The 19,219-nt window shown below is 34.9% G+C and overlaps 2 protein-coding genes and 1 pseudogene across 3 annotated transcripts; all 3 read left to right on the top strand.

Annotated features, from left to right (window-relative positions):
• The first annotated feature begins 312 nt into the window (after positions 1–312).
• Positions 313–2,900, top strand: LOC143635210 (arginine--tRNA ligase, chloroplastic/mitochondrial-like; annotated as a pseudogene). The gene is made up of 9 exons (XR_013154013.1): positions 313–332; positions 389–473; positions 547–733; positions 820–889; positions 1,758–1,827; positions 1,987–2,076; positions 2,161–2,229; positions 2,350–2,448; positions 2,596–2,900. The product of XR_013154013.1 is annotated as an arginine--tRNA ligase, chloroplastic/mitochondrial-like (transcript).
• A 2,538-nt stretch (positions 2,901–5,438) lies between these two features.
• LOC143635235 (arginine--tRNA ligase, cytoplasmic-like) lies at positions 5,439–10,315 on the top strand. Its single transcript, XM_077103111.1, has 18 exons — positions 5,439–5,538; positions 6,449–6,525; positions 6,719–6,855; positions 6,970–7,045; positions 7,147–7,248; positions 7,338–7,553; positions 7,702–7,779; positions 7,927–8,010; positions 8,120–8,224; positions 8,324–8,502; positions 8,570–8,654; positions 8,730–8,916; positions 9,002–9,071; positions 9,235–9,304; positions 9,456–9,545; positions 9,674–9,742; positions 9,868–9,966; positions 10,050–10,315. The coding sequence occupies exons 1-18, from the start codon at positions 5,457–5,459 to the stop codon at positions 10,158–10,160; spliced, it is 1,917 nt and encodes a 638-aa protein (XP_076959226.1). The 5' UTR covers positions 5,439–5,456; the 3' UTR covers positions 10,161–10,315.
• A 1,242-nt stretch (positions 10,316–11,557) lies between these two features.
• On the top strand, positions 11,558–15,795 carry LOC143635236 (uncharacterized). Its single transcript, XM_077103112.1, has 14 exons — positions 11,558–11,827; positions 12,632–12,780; positions 13,179–13,250; positions 13,342–13,455; positions 13,553–13,621; positions 13,702–13,758; positions 13,905–13,958; positions 14,057–14,119; positions 14,199–14,261; positions 14,354–14,518; positions 14,597–14,833; positions 14,916–14,977; positions 15,067–15,189; positions 15,529–15,795. The coding sequence occupies exons 1-13, from the start codon at positions 11,668–11,670 to the stop codon at positions 15,146–15,148; spliced, it is 1,347 nt and encodes a 448-aa protein (XP_076959227.1). The 5' UTR covers positions 11,558–11,667; the 3' UTR covers positions 15,149–15,189; positions 15,529–15,795.
• Positions 15,796–19,219: the final 3,424 nt, after the last annotated feature.

The following is a 19,219-nucleotide window of genomic DNA, read 5'->3' on the forward strand; positions in this document are numbered from 1 at the left end:
CGAGCCAGACATGGTGCCTTTAATTGCTCCATGCTCCCGAAAGGAATCTGGTGATTACCAGTGGTAAACGACTATACGTTATTACTTCTCAGGCTTGTCGCTTTCTAGATAATATTAGTAGCTTTGGATGCATCGTCATTTGTGTTGATTGCTTATTTACAGAATGTTGGGTACTAATGCGTATAGTTTCGTTTATGTAACAGTAACAATGCTTTGAGCTTATGGTCTAAAATAAAAGACAAGGGTACAGAATTTGGAGGTTCAAAACCTGTTGGACAGGTAATACTGTTTTCTTTTTTAAAGTGAACTGTCATGTATGTTGAATGTATAGAGTAGGTTTTATTCTAACATCAGTTATATTGTTCTGTATATTCTTTTTAATATGCAGGTACCGTCTTAATGAGGAAAAAGGTGAGTGGATAATATACCTGACTGATGTAGGCCAGAGAGAGCACTTTGAAATGTTTTTCACCGTAAGTTACTTTACACAACCTTTTTATATAAAATCTAAGTTGGATATTAATGGAACTAAACAATTGTTTTCAGGCTGCTAAACGGGCAGGGTGGTTACCGACTGATGAGAACTTATACCCCAAAACAAATCATGTAGGATTCGGTCTTGTTCTTGGTGACGATGGAAAGAGATTTAGAACTCGTAATACTGAAGTAGTTAAGCTGGTTGATTTGCTTGATGAAGCTAAAATTCGCTGTAAAGCAACTCTTGTGGAGCGTGGTACAATCATATTTTGGCTTATTTTTAGAATAAATCACAAATAAGATGGGTTAAGTACTTCAATTTTAATTTTTTAATTATGTTAGGTAAGGCTGCTGAGTGGACTCCTGAGGAGCTTGAGCAAACCGCTTAAGCAATTGGATATGGTGCTGTTAAGTAAGATTCTCATGCTTTATAATAAATAGTTATGGTTATACTAATGCTACTTATACCAATAAATTTAGTAGTTTTTTTATTTTTATATTTTTTTATTATGGACTTCCTTTAATAAATTTTTTAAATTTCTTAAACAGACATGTAGATAAACTAATTCCCCACTCTTTGTTACCACCACTTTTTGGTCAAATATAGTATTGAAAATTGAAAAATATCTGTGGGTTGTTACAAAATATGCCACTTTTGTATTTGCTTAAGTTGATTCAACATCATTTTGGATATTAAAAACTACCGCAGTACCACAAAATTTCATGTTGCCTCAGCATTTTTTTATGTATCTCTTTTCAGAATGAGGTTTATAAGTATTTGACTATTTGCGCAACTGCACTTTCAAGTTTCGTAAATGAAGTTGATAATTTTGGTAGAGGTGACAAATTGGTGGGTCAAGTGGCCGTGTACCGGATTTTGGGGCGTTTTTTTAAAAAGGGTCTACACAAAACGAACCGGGTTGGTTGGAGCAGTCATCACTTTTTATTTATTTATTTTTTATTTTAATAGTATGAATTATTAAAATGTTAAATAAGATTATAAGCTGCATAGTTAAAACTAGTGTATTTCATTCAAATAAATGATTTAGGAGGTTTTTAGTCATTTGAAACACTTTGGGTGACTTTTGACTTGCTTGACTAATCCATTTGACCTGCTGCCATTTAATGTAAGTTTTACAGTTTTTTTCCTTTTGACCTTTTGGAGACAAATTACAAGCCAAAACGATCTATTCTAGGCAAAAAGCATTAAAACTAATGTTTGAATACTGTAATTGGTTTGTTTGTTCTATTTGTTGTTTGACTGATTTTATTCTTAACAGGTATGCAGACCTGAAGAATAACAGATTGACCAATTACACATTCAATTATGATCAGATGCTTAATGGTAAAGTATGTCTAATGATTTTCTCTCATTTCAATTCTGTTTAGACCATCAACTTGTAATTCAATGTCATCATATATCATGGGGCACATGCGTGATAAAAAACTCTTAAAATACTATTTTAAATTTCATGAGCAAGTCCGTGATCTTTATTCTTTGATAAATAGGGAAATACTGCTGTATATCTGCTCTATGCACATGCTCGAATATGTTCAATTATAAGAAAATCGGGTAAAGACATAGAGGAGTTGAAAAAGGTAAGTCACAACTTTTTTGTTTTTTTTTTTAATTTGTTTTAACTTCGCATTGAATTTACGATCGAGTTTCATTGTTTGTGACAGGAGAGACAAATAAAATTGGAGAAAGATGAAGAACGCAAGCTGGGATTACATCTGCTTCAGTTTCCCGAGGTAAATACAATTTGCAAAGAAGAAACTGTTTTTCAAAGCATGTTTTTTGCTCTTTGTTTTATCTGGTCGGGTAACAAGTAACTTCTTACCTAATGTGCTAAAAGCCATTTTATTATTTAGGTTGTGGAAGAGGCTTGCACAAATTTGTTACCAAATGTGCTGTGTGAATACCTATATGATTTATCTGAGAAGTTTACAAGTTTCTACTCCGAGCGCCAGGTGTGTATACTTACGCTTAATCGTATGCAATTGTTTGGTTATCCAAATAATTAAATACTTATATGTTTTGTCAAATTATTTTATAAAATGTATTTGACTTCACAAAAGTCAACTATGGTTATTGTTGACATTGATAATGTTGGGCAGGTTGTTGGGTCTGCGGAGGAGACGAGCAGATTATTGTTGTGTGAGGCAACTGCAGTGGTGATGAGGAAATGCTTTCATCTTCTGGGGATTACTCCTGTCTACAAAATCTGATCTCTCTTTTGCAATTCAACTCGATTAATATTTTCGAGTCCTAAAACAAGAATACGACTCGTAAATGTGGGATAGTTTACATCCTTCTTTTTTGAACGACTGCAACTTATTATGTCCTAGACATAAATTTGTATATATAGCAGCCATGCAGATATATCATATATAGTCATAGTTAGTATCATTTATTATTCGCCAATAATACATCAATCTTGAAATTTTAATATATATAGTTATTATAACAGATAATGTCTTTAACTATATACTAGTAGGAAGCTCACGCAAGTAACACAACACTTAACTAGTTTGTGGATGAGCACCAATCAATAAACCTGTACTTTGAAAAACTATTGTGACTCAAGATCTCGTGTATTGACATATATAACCCTAGCAATCTAGAAATCTTATTTGAATAAAACTAGGATAAAAACTAACTCAAAAAACCTCTAGCTTTGTAAGTATGATAAATAACCCTCTATACTTATGCAAGATTCGTCTAACAATCACCCCAAATCTTGCAATACAAGAAGATCTCTCTTCTCGATAAAATTTAGTCGTGGCATGGCAAAAGGCAACCATTAGTAAACATAAACCTAACTTTTTACTACCTTTGGATTAGTTTACTACGTTGTGAACAACGCCCTTAACCAGATAATTTACCCCAAAACCACTACTTTTATTCCCTAGTCCATAGCTTTCATCTTCCAACTCAGTACACTCAATGAATACTAATTTTGGTCACAACTCTATCATCGGTAGGGGTGATAAAACGGGTCTAAGCCGCTAAAACCGATCTGGACCTAGTCTATGGTAAAGACTATACCTGGAAAGTGAGTCTAATGTTAATTATCGATTAGATTACTAGGCAGGTTTCTCTAGTCCTAGAATAGACTTGTTTGTTCGAATTGAACCCCTTTGTGCAGTTTCTTTTAGAGTGTCTTGCTTTCAGATTTTTTAGCTTAGATGTCCCGAAAAGACATATGGGCCAATGGGGTAATGATTAAGCTTATGCTAAAGTGTACTTTGAACTAAATGTTTTGTATTGGGCTTGCAATTTGGATATAAAAGTTCTTTATTAAGAAGCAATGCTTTAATTTAAATCAATTTACGTACTAAATACTAAAACAACAAACACTAAAGGGGGTAGAGGCACCCTTTGGGTCTGCTCACCTGATTAGTATTTAAACTTCGGCTACACCACTCTTACCAATTCAGTTAGGGTTTGAAAGATGTTGAATTGGTAACTATCAACCAAACAAAAAAGGAGAGAGAGAGAGAGAGGTAGGTGTGGAGAGGAGATAGATGATATTAAAATGGTTTATGGCATTTGTAAGATGAGTGACACCACCAAAAATAGGTTTCTAGGGTAGTTTAGATTAGTCGATGAGTAAACATGAGGTGCACTGTATGATTGGTGGACTTTCAGGATACTCTAGAGACCCCCCCCCCCCCCCCCCCCCCCCCAACCAAATGATCTCACTCATCTTCGCTCATCTTCTTTAAGTTTTAGTTTCGTCTTCCAAATCATGGATTGTGAGCCAAAGTCAAGAACCAAAATGAACAAATTTATAGAGAGTACGCTAATCAATTACATGGAGCCTACTAGTGGTTCGCGCATTCAAATTTTAAATTGTATTCATCTATAACAATCTTGGTAGAAAAGGTTTATTAAAGAATCTTGGTCCCAAATTTGGCAACATGGATAATTTTTGGAGCATCGGGTGTAAATCAGGTTTATTATAATGGTTTCGTGTAGTACTTATCACGTTGTTTGCATATAATGGTGATGGTGGGCGGTAGTGGGCGACAAGCGAGAATGTTGGTTGTTGGTGATGTAAGAATAAAAAAAATGGGTGGATGAAATTAACGTGCGGTGTTTTTTTGAAAATGAAATATGGTAAAAAGGGTTATTTCATTCCAATTATCAACCATTAACGTAACATTTTGACATGCAGGGATGAGAGATGAAATGAAATGGATACTTATGAGGGAATGAAAAAAAAGTTTTTGGTTGGTAATTGGAATGGAATCACCTTTTACCATGTTCATTCCATTATTCCTAAAACGCCCCAAATTCATTTCATCTATCACCTTGATTTTTTTTTCACTCTTTCACATTATATCACCTCTTCCACCACCACCATCCGTTGCCCTCTCACCACCACCACCATTGCCGCCCGCCACCACCTATCCACCCATCGCTCCCAGCTTCCTACCATCGCCACCGCCACCACCATTCCCGCTCGCCGCCCACCACCACCGACGCTCACTACATTTTTTTATTTAGACTTTTTCTAGCCCATCAAACAACACAAAATAATAATTCATTCCATCCCCACATGGTAACCAAACATCTCAATTGAATAATAATGATCTATTTCCTCGTCCATTCCATTACCTCATACCAAACATACGTAACCCACTACTATTTACTATTTGTTTGTTGAAAAGAAACAAAGTGTTTAGTAAAGCTCTTCCAAAAGCTTCAAAATGGAGCTTTTAAATTAAAAGTGTATTTTAATTTTCAAAAAACAAATAAACAAAACTAAAAGCTCACACAAAAGTGTTTTTGCTGTTCGCTTGGTGTTGGTTTGTTTATAAAAGTTTACCGTTTAATAAAAAAGGTCACAAACACCCCCTCAAACTTAAAAGAACTGAAAATGGCAGTTAGTAATACTACAGGTACCATAACTGTAACCCACTACTGTTTTAAAAAAAGTAATATGAAAATTAAAACCCTAGCTAAGGCCCCAATGTTTTTAATCGAAAAATCGTTGTTTACCTCCTCACCTCGCTTATCTCTTCTCCGCCCACCACGTCCGCCGTGCCGGAATCGTAAGTTCAAACTCTTCTCCGCCGTCTGTACTCTTTCACGTCATTTCTATTATCTTAATTCATTACTACAGCGTGTTTTTATTAGTGTAATTACATACTAATTCCAGCAAATTAGTTTGCTTATAAGTTATTATAAGTTTATAACCCTAGGTTTTATACGGTAAATTAGTTTCAGTTAATCACTCAATTTGAGCAGCTGTTGCTTGTAATTGGAGTCACATAGCTTGCGATTTACGCTATCACTGTTCGAGCTTACTGCTTGAAACCGGTGAACGTAGGCTCTGTTATTGTTGCTTGTTTTGTTGTCATTTCGTTAGTTTTAATGAATCACTTTTAGTTTTGTTTGCAATTGGAGTCACATAGCTTGCGATTTAAGCTATCATTGTTAGCATTTCACTGTGCTGTCAGTCACTTCTTAATTAATGCTCAATTCAAACACAAAACATTAGCGGTGTAAACGAGTTAAGATCGTTTCGAGCTCGGCTCGTTAGTAGTTCTTCAAGCTCTGGCTCTGACTCAGCCCGCTTACTATTTATTACTGATTTTATTAATTTTAACTTCGTGTATAACATAATTTATATTATTTAGTTATTTATAACATGATTTTATGTATAATAGCTGTTAATTAAATAAAAATTGTGTAAGCGATAGGATCGTGAGCCGGATTGAGCTCGTTTAAGCTTGGCTCGAATCAAGCTTTTTTTGCGAGCTGAACTTGAGTAGCTTGCAAGCGGCTTGGTTAGTTTACACACATGGCTGCGAAGTTCGTGGTATGATGAATAAACTAAACATATGTCTTGCGTCATGGATAGTGAATTACGTGATACTTGTTTAGTTATTGTTATGTTTGACTAATTTGCATAATTGTAATGTGAAGTTCTTATATTTTTGTTCCTGTGAAACTAGACAGATATACTGAAAGAAGCATATAGAAGAAAGTTTCCAGTCAAGTGTGTGCATTCCGCATCAACCATGGCAGATACAGCTGTAAGCAATTGTTTTATGACTTTACACATTATCATGCTCATGTCATCTTGTATGTGTATCGAAAATCGAAGCTAGTTTTTGAAATACACAAGAGGAATAAATACATTGGCCTAAAATTTGGAACTACATAATACGTATATTATATTTTATAAGCTCACACAGCAAAGATGTTGATGATACTTTTGTATTTCAGGAAGATAACACCGGGAGCCTTAAAGAACAATTAGCAAAGGTATTTGAAGTATCACTAAAAGTTACTGTCCCTAGCGAGCCAGAAGTGGCGCCTTTAATTGCTCCATGCTCCAGAAAGGAAGCTGGTGATTACCAATGGTATAAGTTATAACTTATATATAATATTTGTAATTTTGGCTGCATTGTCATTTGTATTGATTGCTTTTTTTAGAATGTTGGGTACTAATTCATAAACTTTCGTTTATGTAACAGCAACAATGCCATGAGCTTATGGTCTAAAATAAAAGGCAAGGGTACAGAATTTAAAGGTCCACAACCTGTTGGACAGGTAATACTGTTTTTTGGTGAAAGTGAATAGTCATGTATGCTGATTTTATAGAGTTGTTTTTTATTCTAACAACAGCTATATATGATTTTTGTAATATGTAGGCAATCATGCGTAATCTTCCAGCATCTGACATGATAGAATCATGCTCTTTAGCTGGTCCGGGCTTTATAAATGTTAAGTTATCAACACAATGGATAGCTAAGGTATGTATTTTTGACTTTTTCAAACTTGCATTACAATCTTGATCTAAATTTTTGTTTACTTCAATTTTGCTATTGTTTTTTTTCTGCAGAGCATCCAGAAGATGTTAACTGATGGTATAGACACATGGGCACCAAAGCTCTCTGTCAAAAGAGCAATAGTCGATTTTTCATCACCTAACATTGCTAAGGAAATGCATGTGGGTCATTTAAGGTCAACTATCATTGGAGATACGCTAGCCCGCATGCTTGAGTATTCTAAGGTTGAAGTGCTTCGCAGAAACCACGTTGGGGATTGGGGCACTCAGGTATGTGAATATTTGTTATTTTAAATCTTGTATATCAATATTGTGGGAACTAAAAAGCATGTGGTATTACACATATATGTTATTTTTATTCTTTGTGTAAATAGATAATATACACATTTACATTTTATTATGTTACTACTTTTTGCAGTTTGGAATGTTGATTGAGTTCCTATTTGAAAAGTTCCCTGATGGGAAAGTTAATGATCAGGATATTGGAGAACTTGAGGTAAGATAGTTTGCTTTGAACATACAACACTTATAAATTTTGATTTTATATGGTTTCCATGTGATGGCTTCTTACTTTGTTAACTTTTTGTTTCAACTACACTTTTAATTGATATCAATATAACATGTACAATAAACATTTTGATAGGTGTTTTACAAGGCTTCAAAACAACGTTTTGACAGTGATGCTGCATTCAAAGAAAGAGCCCAACAGGCGGTAGTCAGTCTCCAGGTGAATTAGCTAGCCTTGTGGCCCACAACCATTAAGAAATATTCTTAGATAATTCAGTGTATAGATGGTGTATCCTTTCTTATATGTACTTTTATGAACTTTGAAATAGGGTGGGGAGGAAAAGTACAGAAAGGCCTGGGCACAAATCTGTGAGATAAGTCGAAAGGGTTTTGAAAAGGTTTATCAGCGTTTAGGGGTGCACTTGGAAGAAAAGGTATTTTTATTTCTTTTCTTGATATAAAGTAGGCACATATATATACTTATGAATTACTTATGAATTTATGTGTTATTGTTTTGATATTATTGTTTTCAGGGTGAAAGCTTCTATAATCCCTACATTCCTGGAACCCTAGATCTTCTCAGGAAACAGGGATTAATTGAAGAAAGTGAAGGAGCTCAGGTGATCTTTATTGAAGGAAAAAAGATACCTCTTATAGTTGTCAAGAGAGATGGAGGTTTCAACTATGCTTCAACAGATCTCGCAGCTCTCTGGTTAGTTTTCTTAAATAAGGTTTGTCCTTTTGTTCACTATTTAATCAAAATTTCATGTTGTACGTAGGTATCGTCTTAATGAGGAAAAAGCTGAGTGGATAATATATGTGACTGATGTAGGCCAGAGAGAACACTTTGAAATGTTTTTCACTGTAAGTCACTTTTATATGAAATAGTTATTGTAAAAATAGAATTGAATTTGTATGGAACTGAGTTCTCTTTTGCAGGCTGCTAAACGGGCAGGGTGGCTACCCGCTGATGAGAACGCATACCCTAAAACAAGTCATGTAGGGTTTGGTCTTGTTCTTGGTGATGATGGAAGGAGATTTAGAACTCGTAGTACTGAAGTAGTTAAGTTGGTTGATTTGCTTGATGAAGCTAAAACTCGTTGTAAAGCAGCTCTTGTGGAGAGAGGTATAAACCATATTTTGGCTTATTTTTAGGACTAATTAATGAATAAGATGGGTTAACTACTTTAGTTATCTATCAATTTTAATAGGTAAGGCTGCTGAGTGGACTCCTGAGGAGCTTGAGCAAACTGCTGAGGCAGTTGGATATGGTGCTGTAAAGTAAGATTCTCATGCTTTATCATAGATAATTATCGTTATTGTTAATAAAATGATTTAGATGGTTTTAGTCAATTGAAATACTTTGTTTGGACTTTTGATCTGCTTGGATACTGTAATCGGTTCGCCTATTCTTTTGTTGTTTGACTAATTATATTCTTAACAGGTATGCAGACCTGAAGAATAACAGATTGACCAATTACACATTCAATTTTGATCAGATGCTTAATGATAAAGTATGTCTCATGATCTTTTCTCATTTCAGTTTTGTTTAAATCAACTTGTGATAAAATGTCATCATATATTAACTTAAAGAACATATATACCTTCTTCAAATCTATGTGCACCATTCTTGTTTTTGAGCTGCTTATATTCTTTGATAAATAGGGAAATACTGCCGTATATCTGCTGTATGCACATGCTCGAATATGCTCAATTATAAGAAAATCGGGTAAAGACATCGAGGAACTGAAAAGGGTAAGAGTTCCATTTTAATTGTTCATTTATTTCATTTTAATAGTTCATCTATTTTAATTTTTAACTTTGGAATATTGAGTCGGATAATGGACATTAAATTTACGACTGAATTTATTTGCTTGTGACAGGCAGCACAAGTAAAATTGGAGAAAGATGAAGAACGCAAGCTGGGATTACATTTGCTCCAGTTTCCCGAGGTAAATACAATTTTGCAAAGAAAAAACCGTTGTTCAAAGCATCTTTTTTTCTTTGGGTGGGTTGGGTAACGGGTCAAAATGGTCAACATTTTATTAACGGTCAGGCATCCTATTTTGTTTTTCAGGTTGTTGAAGAGGCTTGCACAAATCTGTTACCAAATGTCCTATGTGAATACCTCTATGATTTATCTGAGAAGTTCACAAGCTTCTACTCCAAGTGCCAGGTATGTATAAATTATTTCATAAAATGTATTTGACTTATCAACAGTCAACTATGGTTTTTGTTGACGTTTATAACATCGGGCAGGTTGTTGGGTCTGCCGAGGAGACGAGCAGATTATTGTTGTGTGAGGCAACTGCAGTAGTGATGAGGAAATGCTTTCATCTTTTGGAGATCACTCCTGTCTACAAAATCTGATATCTAGTTTTACAATTTCGACCCTGAAGAATTTTATTAAGCACTATACACTCTTTGAAGGCTGTAAACATTCTTATGGGTCTTTTTTTGATGATGTTAATTTGTACCTTTGGGATTTGACTAGTATATGATTGCAACAGGCTAAAAGTTTTACATGCTTGTCTATTTAAAGATTGATTCTAGCAGATTGTTTGGTCTCAAGTCAATTCTAGTCGTGTTCCGGTTGACGTAGATTGCAAGTCGTGTTCGTTTTTGGGTTTTTAAATTGACATGAAAAAGGTATACATTTGAAACCAAATATTTTGGTTTAAAGCGTTTCCAAGGCAGTTTAGATTTCTGTCATGACTTGCAAGCTATAATATTCGTTTTAGATTATTTGAGAGAAAAATTAGTTTAAAAGTAAACATTTTCTTTTAACTTTCATTATTCAAAAACGAAGTTTTCTTATTTTTTTATCAAAATTACTTTCGTACTTTTAGAGTTATAACAGTTCAAATTCAAGTATTTTAGAGTTAAGTAACAAGTATTATTTGTTACTCGCTTTGGTTGTATGGTTTGTTATGTTTAATATTATCTTGCTGTTAAAAAAAAAGTCTTCTGAGTTCTAGGAGTCCAACTTTAGATAGATGTTATATCGTTATCATTGTGAAAAAATTAAAAATGCTAATTACATTAAAAATTTTCAAATATTTACAATAATTATTCTAATATTTTCTAGTGATAATTTTTTCCAAACAAATTATTCTATGATCTATATAAATAATGTTTTGAATGTGTTTCATGTGGTATGCCTCAAGACAATATGACGTATTTGAAAGACGCGGAATGAGACAATGTTTGAAAGGAAACCGACATGTGTGGTTAGTGCAAATGGGGAAATAAAATCAATGAGTTACCCGTGGATTAGATATAGATCTAAGAAGATGAACATTTGATTTTATTTGATTATAATATTATATGTGTGATGTATCTCATGTCCATTAAATGTCTAACTGAGAAGACTATAATGTACCGGTGTTATCATGTTAGCTCCTTTCAAGGCCTTGATTTATTATTATTATTATAGTTTGATTGATAGTTAAAAAGAATAATAAAGATTGTGGTAAATAAATTTTCAGAATTAAAGGCCTTTATAATGATCTAAAAATTACAGCTATTAATTATTCCCTTGTTATTACACATCCAATCCAACTACTAACCTAAAACAACCAACCACCCAAACAGTACTTACCGACAAGACCCGTTTAGACCTCACCCTCGGTCTCATCGAACCAAACTTGATCGCAAAGTCAAGCTTCAGTCTTCTTCTTATTATTATTATACAAAAAACCAAATTCGCACCTAACCAAATGTTTAAATACTTGTTCCACCCACCAAGCCACGTTTTCAATATATAGATTATTCGTCAGTCTACAAAGCACCACATCCCAACTACCCGTTAATTGTCACGACGGACTTCACAATACAATACAATACAATTCAATTCAACCTCAAGTCTGTTGTCTCCATGGCGCTTTCAAACCTTCATACGCTTCTAATTATAACCCTAGCTTTCACGGTGCTGTTCACTCAGATTAGAGCTGATGACGGAGTAGCTGTCGGATCTGATGGATCCGAATCGTTTCGGGTCGGATTGGATAAGCTCACTTCCAAGATCCAATCACTAGGTTTGTGTTTTACACTTGTTTCCTCGTACTGATTTACATAATTTAGGAAACTTGTTTCGCAAGTAATGTTCAATTTAGCCTGCAAATGAGCTCGTCAGCTACTCGAGATCGGTGCTTGAACTAGTTCGAGCTTCAAACAGATCGAGCTCGAGCTGGCCAACGAGCCTATTATTTATATAATAATAATAATTATAATTATTATGTATAGAATTATGATTAAAGAACTATGGTTTGGATCAAATACAAATGAAATTAACGTGCTAATTACGAGAATCAAGTAGAGTAATTATATATACAAGTAGAGTAATTATGTTATTATATATAATTACTCTACTTGATTCTCGCAATTAGCACGTTAATTTCATTTGTACGTTAACTTTGAAATCTGGTAATGTGAGTTTTGTTTTCGGTCGAATAGTAATGAAACATAAGTTGCATTAAATAGTAATTAATGTATTTTCAAACCTAATTATATATTAGATTCTTCATATTTTTGCTTTTTTTTTCACCTTAAATTGTTAGTGTATTTAATTCATTTTCCACATATAATATAATATGCAAATAAAGATTTAAAATTGTTATGTGTTGATATTCTCTTCCACCCTGTGTAGTACACAAGTTCTAAGCTAGTATAGATTGTAAAATAATTGATAAACATAAACAAGCCGAGCACGAGCTTGAAATGTACTCACGAGCTTAGTCTAGATCCGGCTCAGCTCAGCTCATTTACACCTGAGATGAATTGAAGCAATTAGATGGTTAATTGTGTTTAATTTAGTTTGGATTTGATGTTTTGTTTTGAAGAATTGGTTGTGGACAAGAAGACTGAAGAGTTAAGAATTAAAGATGAGATCATTGCTGGGAAAGAGAAAGTAGTTGAGGATAAAGAGAAAGTGATTAAAGAGAAGTCTGATAGCATTGCTTCTTTGGAAAAAGATGTAGCTTCTCTTAAGGTAGGATTATGAATGTTGACATGGGTCAATTATGTTTCGGTTTATTGTGTTCATGAAATTATGACTGCGTCCTTTTGGTTTATTAAGGTCAAAAAGTGGTCAACGGGTCGTTTTCATAGTCATACTAACCATATGATAGCGCAAAAAAGGTCATATGGGTCATGTGAGGGTCAAATCATAACTGATGTGACCAATGGCAAAAGCCATATGACCTTTTCATCTTATCATATGGCCCACATGATTTTTAACTAACAAAAAATTGACTGATGTGACCTTTTTTGCCCTGTTATACGACCCATATGAAAAGGTCATACGGTCTGCTTAAGGGGTACTGGTGTAGACTTTTTGTGGGCGGTGTACTGAGAGCATGACCCATCGTTAATTTTATCTTTTTATAGGTTAAAGGGTCTTCAGATGCCAAGAAACAGGTCCAAAAGGCTAATGCAAGAGCCCAGGAGTTAGAGAAGCAGGTTTTTACGCATTGGATTCGGTTTATATTAAATTATTAAAAGATTTACATTCTGTGGAGGTTTATCGTTTTTTTTTTGTTTTTTGTTGCAGGTGGAGAAACTACAGCTGGAAGTGGATCTTAAGGCCGGTTTAAGGGAAGTTTTGGAAACTCGTTCAAAAGAATTGGAGAAGAAGATTCTTGAAGCAGATTCAAAAATTCAGGATGTAAGCTTTTGTATCATTGTGTTTGTTTGGTTGGTGTTATGTTATATAAGCCCAAAATGATTGATTAAGCCTTTTGTTTTTCCATTTCTTGTTCCAGCTTGAACAGACTATTGAAGAACAGAAGACACAACTTCAGAAAACCGAGCGTGCTCTTAAAATTGCCGAGGTATGCTCACATCATGTTTGTTTAACATACTTATTTAGATGTTAAATATGTGATGTATTTATGTGTATAATTTTATGTAGGAGGAACTTATGAAGACAAAGAATGAAGCTGTACAGAAAATCAAAGAATTGACACAGGTAATTAAAACCACAATTATTGTGTCTTATGGTGCTGTTATTTGTGTTAGATTGGTATATAGATGGCAATAATATTTTAATTTAATACCGACTGTTGTCCGTATCATTTGACTAAATCTTATTATGTGTTCTGGTTTTGTATCCAGGTTCATTCTGCATGGTTGCCACCTTGGCTTGCTGCCACTTTGTCATCTAGTCAGGTAACTCTCTTTTGAATATGCTACACATGCTCATAAGAACGTAATTGTAACTTGTAAGTTGTAAGGTTTGATCATTTGACTACATCATTAATTTGCAGTCTTATTTGGAGATTCATTGGACTAAGCATGGAAAACCTGCTCTTGATACTTTCACAAAGAAGGTATATTTTTATTTGTGGATACTTTTTCTATGTTTAGTTTACTTCAAATCATGTTAATATATCTTTTTCATTATGGCAGGCTTTGGAGACGAAAGCACAAGCCGAAAAGTGGGCCGAACCTCATATAGACACAATCAAAACCGTAAGAAATATTCTTGGTTATCGTTAGCTATCCCTTTTTCCACCATTTATTTTGACAATATGAGTTTATAACTTTATATTTTAACTTTACAGAAGTGGATTCCTGCTGCAAAGGAACAATGGGTTATTGTGATTACTAATGTTGAGCCACGTGTGCAACTATTAACCAAAAAGACCAAAGAGGTCTATGCTCAGTCAAAAGAGGTTATTACTCCACACGTGATCAAAGTTAAAGAAGCTGTGGACCCTCATTTTCAGGTATGTTTTAGACTTTTAGTCGACAATCTAGCTGGTTTCTCGACAAAAAACGTGTCAAGTAATAATATGTAATGCCAGGTTGCAAAGAAGTTTTGCGAGCCATACATTGATCAGGTTGCGGTTGCAACAAAACCTCACCTTGATAAAGCACAGGAAGCATTGAAGCCGTACACAGATCAGGCAGTTGAAGCGTATGCTCAGTTTCTTGAATCGGCAACTAAGTACCATAATCAGGTTCAGGGATCTGTTGAAGAATCACTGAAAAAACATGAAGTTACACAATCTCTTGCAACTAAGGAGTTTGTATGGTTTGCTGTATGTCTCTTTTGAAATTGGTTCTTTCGGTCATATTTTCTATTTCTATAAACAAGCATTAATTTGTATATTTATCTTTCAGGCTTCCGCACTGTTGGCACTACCTGTGATCATATTATTCAGAGCTTTATCAGCCATCTTTTTGTAAGTTTTCGTGTTTTTTTCACCACTAGTTATTCATACAGTAAACATCATCTCATGCTGACTTCCCTCAATTTATTGTTGGAATGCAGTGGGACCGCTAAGAAACCCGTTAAAACTAGCAAGCCAAGCCAGACACGTCGCAAGGCTAAACGGGCACATTCAGACAAGTAGTGAGACATGAAGCCGATATGCTCATTTTACATGAATTTTAGGTTTGCAGCTTTTAATCTCCTATCATTGTTTATTTTTCTAAATATACAATGTATTCAATATAATTACAAAACTATATTTTGATACTTCATTTTTAAGACTCTTTGTTCTATATGTTTTTGTCATTTTAAACATTTATATTGAACCTTAACTTTTATTTCACTTGGTTTTGAAATGCGCATCAACGATATATATAATCTAGAAAAACCTAAACAATTTTGACCAAGTTGTGAAAAAGACTAAACACCAATCCATTAGATTAAAATTTCAAGAGTTCAAGATAATTGGATTTGAAGTGGTGATGAGATTTTAAGTTACACTGTCTATTATGTGATATACAGAGTGGACATTCTGGAGGCTTCATCTGTGTTTTCCAGCAGCTGTTGTTTGCGGACGTCTTCACATAGGAAAGAAAGAACAGAAAGATAAAAATGGTTTTTTAAGTAGGTTAGTACGGACGTGTGTATCATGGGTGTTTTGTTGTTGTAGTTTATCTACTTGTAACTTATTATTTATTTTGAATCTTCCTCATACATGATTTTGACATTTGGTGATTGATAACCTTCGTATTCGCGGTTTCTTTTTATGAGAGGAGATGTGTTGACTTACTTGCAGCATTGTTGCTCACAATTATGTTGAGTTATATTTGTTCGTGAACCATTCGTTTGTACTGTTCATGAACGAATATGAACAGGAAAACTATGTTCGTTTAACAGTTCATATTCAATCTTTTGTTCGGTTAAAGTTAAACGAACATGTTTCATTCATGTTTGTTCGGTTTGTTTACAGGCTTACCGTCACCCTTTAGTTGCTAACCTGTTATTATTTCATCCATTAATTTTGCAAGTCTTGCTTGTTTCAGTGATAGGTGAGGGCTGGTAATTACAACTTTCTTTTACTGAAAAATAAAACATAAATATAGTCCTAGCAAACATGACATTTAGAATATTATAGTACAAACAAGTAACAAACTGAACACACATCTTTAAAATGAAAAAAGACAACCGGTAAGCTCAACACGAGCATCGACCTACTGAGGCAATGACCATGCACCTAAAGCCACGTGTTTAATAGAACAAGTCAAGCTAGAAGGAAAGAGAACACTTTAAGATCAGTCTTGAACCATAACGAATGAGCCGCTTCAATGCATGTTGGCCTTTATTTGGTGGAGACGGGCAAACCCGCTGAGACTGTGGTAAGGTTTCCTGAGCCCTGAGGTGGTGGAGCAAAATATATTTGCATACATGATGAAAACTAATGACACCACAATGACGGTGTTGGTGTTTATAGTCCTTGATAGGTCACGCCTTCATATCGCGTACACCCACACAAGGTGACACCGCCTTCTTGCCTACCGTAGGGGTCCTCTAGTCACGTAAATGTAACCGCATACCAACGTCGGGCCCACAAACGAGTACCTCTACAAAGGTGACTGAAAATCAAATGCATACGCACGTGATTCATGAAGAAGGTACGCAAACACGTAAACTGCCACCAGAATGGCGCCATCATAAGTGTGGCAGTGACACCAATAGTGCTTGAGGTATGTTAACTATGAAGTCCATTTGGAGTGGGTCCATGTTGGCGAATGTTGCCAAAGAAATTCTAAGAATGAGCAAGTACAAGACTTTATTTGATTTCCACCTTATGCGGAATTGTAGAGAGACATATTGTAGTCTCTATTGGAAATGCGGTTTAATTCACAACTTAATGTTTTTTTTTCCTGATTTTGGATGTAGGTTATAACTTCTGTAGATGAGCTTTTTATGCATAAAACGGGAAATTAAAGAGTCACAACTAAACACTAGTTTGCCTAGTAAAAGACCAGAGTGTTTAGTATGGTCATTTAAATTGGTATATCAGTTAACTTATCATACTAATATACCAATTTAGATGACACTCTAGTCCTTTAGCCAAACATATATTGTAACATCCCCAAAATTCCAATTCAAAAATGACATGTTAGTAAAACTAAAGGGGTTTAAAAATAAAAATCCTGATTTATTGACTCACCGCGGTACGCGATGGGTATAGTTAAAGAGGCCATCGCGATACGCGATGGTCCTTGATGACACATCAACACGTGTCACCCGGAGGTGACACGTGGCATACGTCACGACACGTGGCAGGCCACGTGTCAACACGTGGCAGAGAGTGTCTTAGAAAATGACACGTGTCAGCCGCGTGGCAGAGGGTGGTTAAGACAGTGACACGTGTCCGCCACGTGGCGACACGTGGCACTCTCTGAATAACGCGTGTCATCGCGGTACGCGATGACCAAAAAGAAAGGTTCCATCGCGTACCGCGATGAGACCAAATTTCAGCTATAAATAGGACGTCCCATGACTTATTTCATTCACACAACTCCACTCTCTCTAGAAATATTCTCTCTCTAGAATACTTTCTCTCTCTACCTCGATTTCCGTGCCACTGACCCGATAACTATAACCTCGTAATCCGCACCATATACCGACGATACCTCGAAGTTCGTACCAACAATCCCGACAACCAGCGCACCTCGTTTTGCGTGACGACCTCGTAAACCGTCTCAACTCGAGACGACCCGACATTCCGCCTCGAAGTACGTGCACGACCCGGCGACTCCCGAACGTTGCCTCGATTTGCGTGCTGAGGAGTTGTTGATCAAGATTCTCAAAGTACGTGCAAGCGTCGAAGTGCTGCCCGAGAATCTAGAAAATAATAACCTAAGCAAGGTATGGGTTCTGCCCAAATAAAATATTATTATTTCAAAGGCTTAGACCCTAGTCGAGGATATAGCCTAAACCTTGATCAAAGAATTATTAAATTCAATGAATAAATTAAAATAATGTTTCTTTGAGAAAGATGGAATTTTTAAAATAAGAATATAGTTAGTACACTATTTCTTCATTAAGAAACATAAGATATTAACAAATGATAGAGATAATTTACGTTTCTTCTTGAAGAAGAAACATAACATATACATTTCTTATTGAAGAAGAAACATAACACATAGTTAGCAAATATAGAGAAAGAAATTTATATCAAAATATTTCATTCAATTCAAACAAAAGATCAATCAAGGTTTAAGTTATCAAAACCAGACTAAAGGTCTGTAGCCGGATTAAGAGACGATCCGGGTATTTATATAAACCTATTTTATTATAGGTCAAGCATTCAATCATTCATTCACAAAAAGTTTTCAAACGAGATCACCACATCATTCAGAACAGACAGTCACATGTGAATACGTTAAACCTTTTTCAGTCAAGATAAACGGGTTGTTTTTCTTAAACAAAGACAGTCAAATAAATATTTATGGGATTACGTGATCCCTATTAAAATACAAGATAGAAAATAAAAACAATTCAGACCGAGTACACATGTGTCTGGATCTAAACATAATCAATCTATTCTATCAGTCAAGGCTACGTGGCTGCAGACTAGAGGTCATAATAAAAGTTCTCCAAAGGGTATCAACTCCCGGAGAACCGTAATTGTGTGTGTATGGCAGTGGCACAATCTCAGAAATAATAGACGTTTCTGCTGAGATTGTTTCATGAAAACTATCTTGTCAGTCAAAGAAAGATTTATAAAATGTTTTTAGAGTCAACGATTCACCAGCATATCGCTGACGTATTCCCCCCCCCCCCCCAAATATTACAGGAAATAAAGTTAGCACAAGTAGCATGGAATTATAGCCAACTCATGGAGATAGAAGCTCGCAAGGTAGAGATGGCTCAATATTTTAAATATTGCAAACAATATTTAAACAAAGTTTTATAAATAAAACAAATGTTTGAAAATCAAACTCTTGAATATTTATTATTCGAGAAGCTTTATATTAAATCAAATATTTTGTTATATTTTACAAATAAACTAATGTTTCAAAATATAAATTAATATTTTATTATAAACTAAAGACTTCCGCTAAAACTCTGATATATTTTCAAAACAGGTACCAATTATTGGTCACACTCATAGGCCATAAATGAGGGTGTGATACATGTGTTAAGTGTAGCTGTCTTTAATTTCCAGATCTATGCATAAGCC

The sequence above is a fragment of the Bidens hawaiensis genome, unplaced genomic scaffold (genome assembly GCF_021521415.1).
Source record: "Bidens hawaiensis isolate Kalapana, Puna unplaced genomic scaffold, B.hawaiensis_p1.1 tig00007413_1, whole genome shotgun sequence".
Taxonomy (NCBI): Eukaryota; Viridiplantae; Streptophyta; class Magnoliopsida; order Asterales; family Asteraceae; genus Bidens; species Bidens hawaiensis.

Coding starts and splice junctions, on each gene's coding strand:
- LOC143635235 (XM_077103111.1), top strand. CDS start 5,457: ATGTTTTTAATCGAAAAATCGTTGTTTACCTCCTCACCTCGCTTATCT. Junction 8,655..8,729: donor ACTTTGAAATGTTTTTCACT/GTAAGTCACTTT, acceptor TCTCTTTTGCAG/GCTGCTAAACGGGCAGGGTG. Junction 9,743..9,867: donor ATTTGCTCCAGTTTCCCGAG/GTAAATACAATT, acceptor TTTGTTTTTCAG/GTTGTTGAAGAGGCTTGCAC.
- LOC143635236 (XM_077103112.1), top strand. CDS start 11,668: ATGGCGCTTTCAAACCTTCATACGCTTCTAATTATAACCCTAGCTTTC. Junction 14,120..14,198: donor TTGATACTTTCACAAAGAAG/GTATATTTTTAT, acceptor TCATTATGGCAG/GCTTTGGAGACGAAAGCACA. Junction 14,519..14,596: donor CTGTGGACCCTCATTTTCAG/GTATGTTTTAGA, acceptor ATGTAATGCCAG/GTTGCAAAGAAGTTTTGCGA.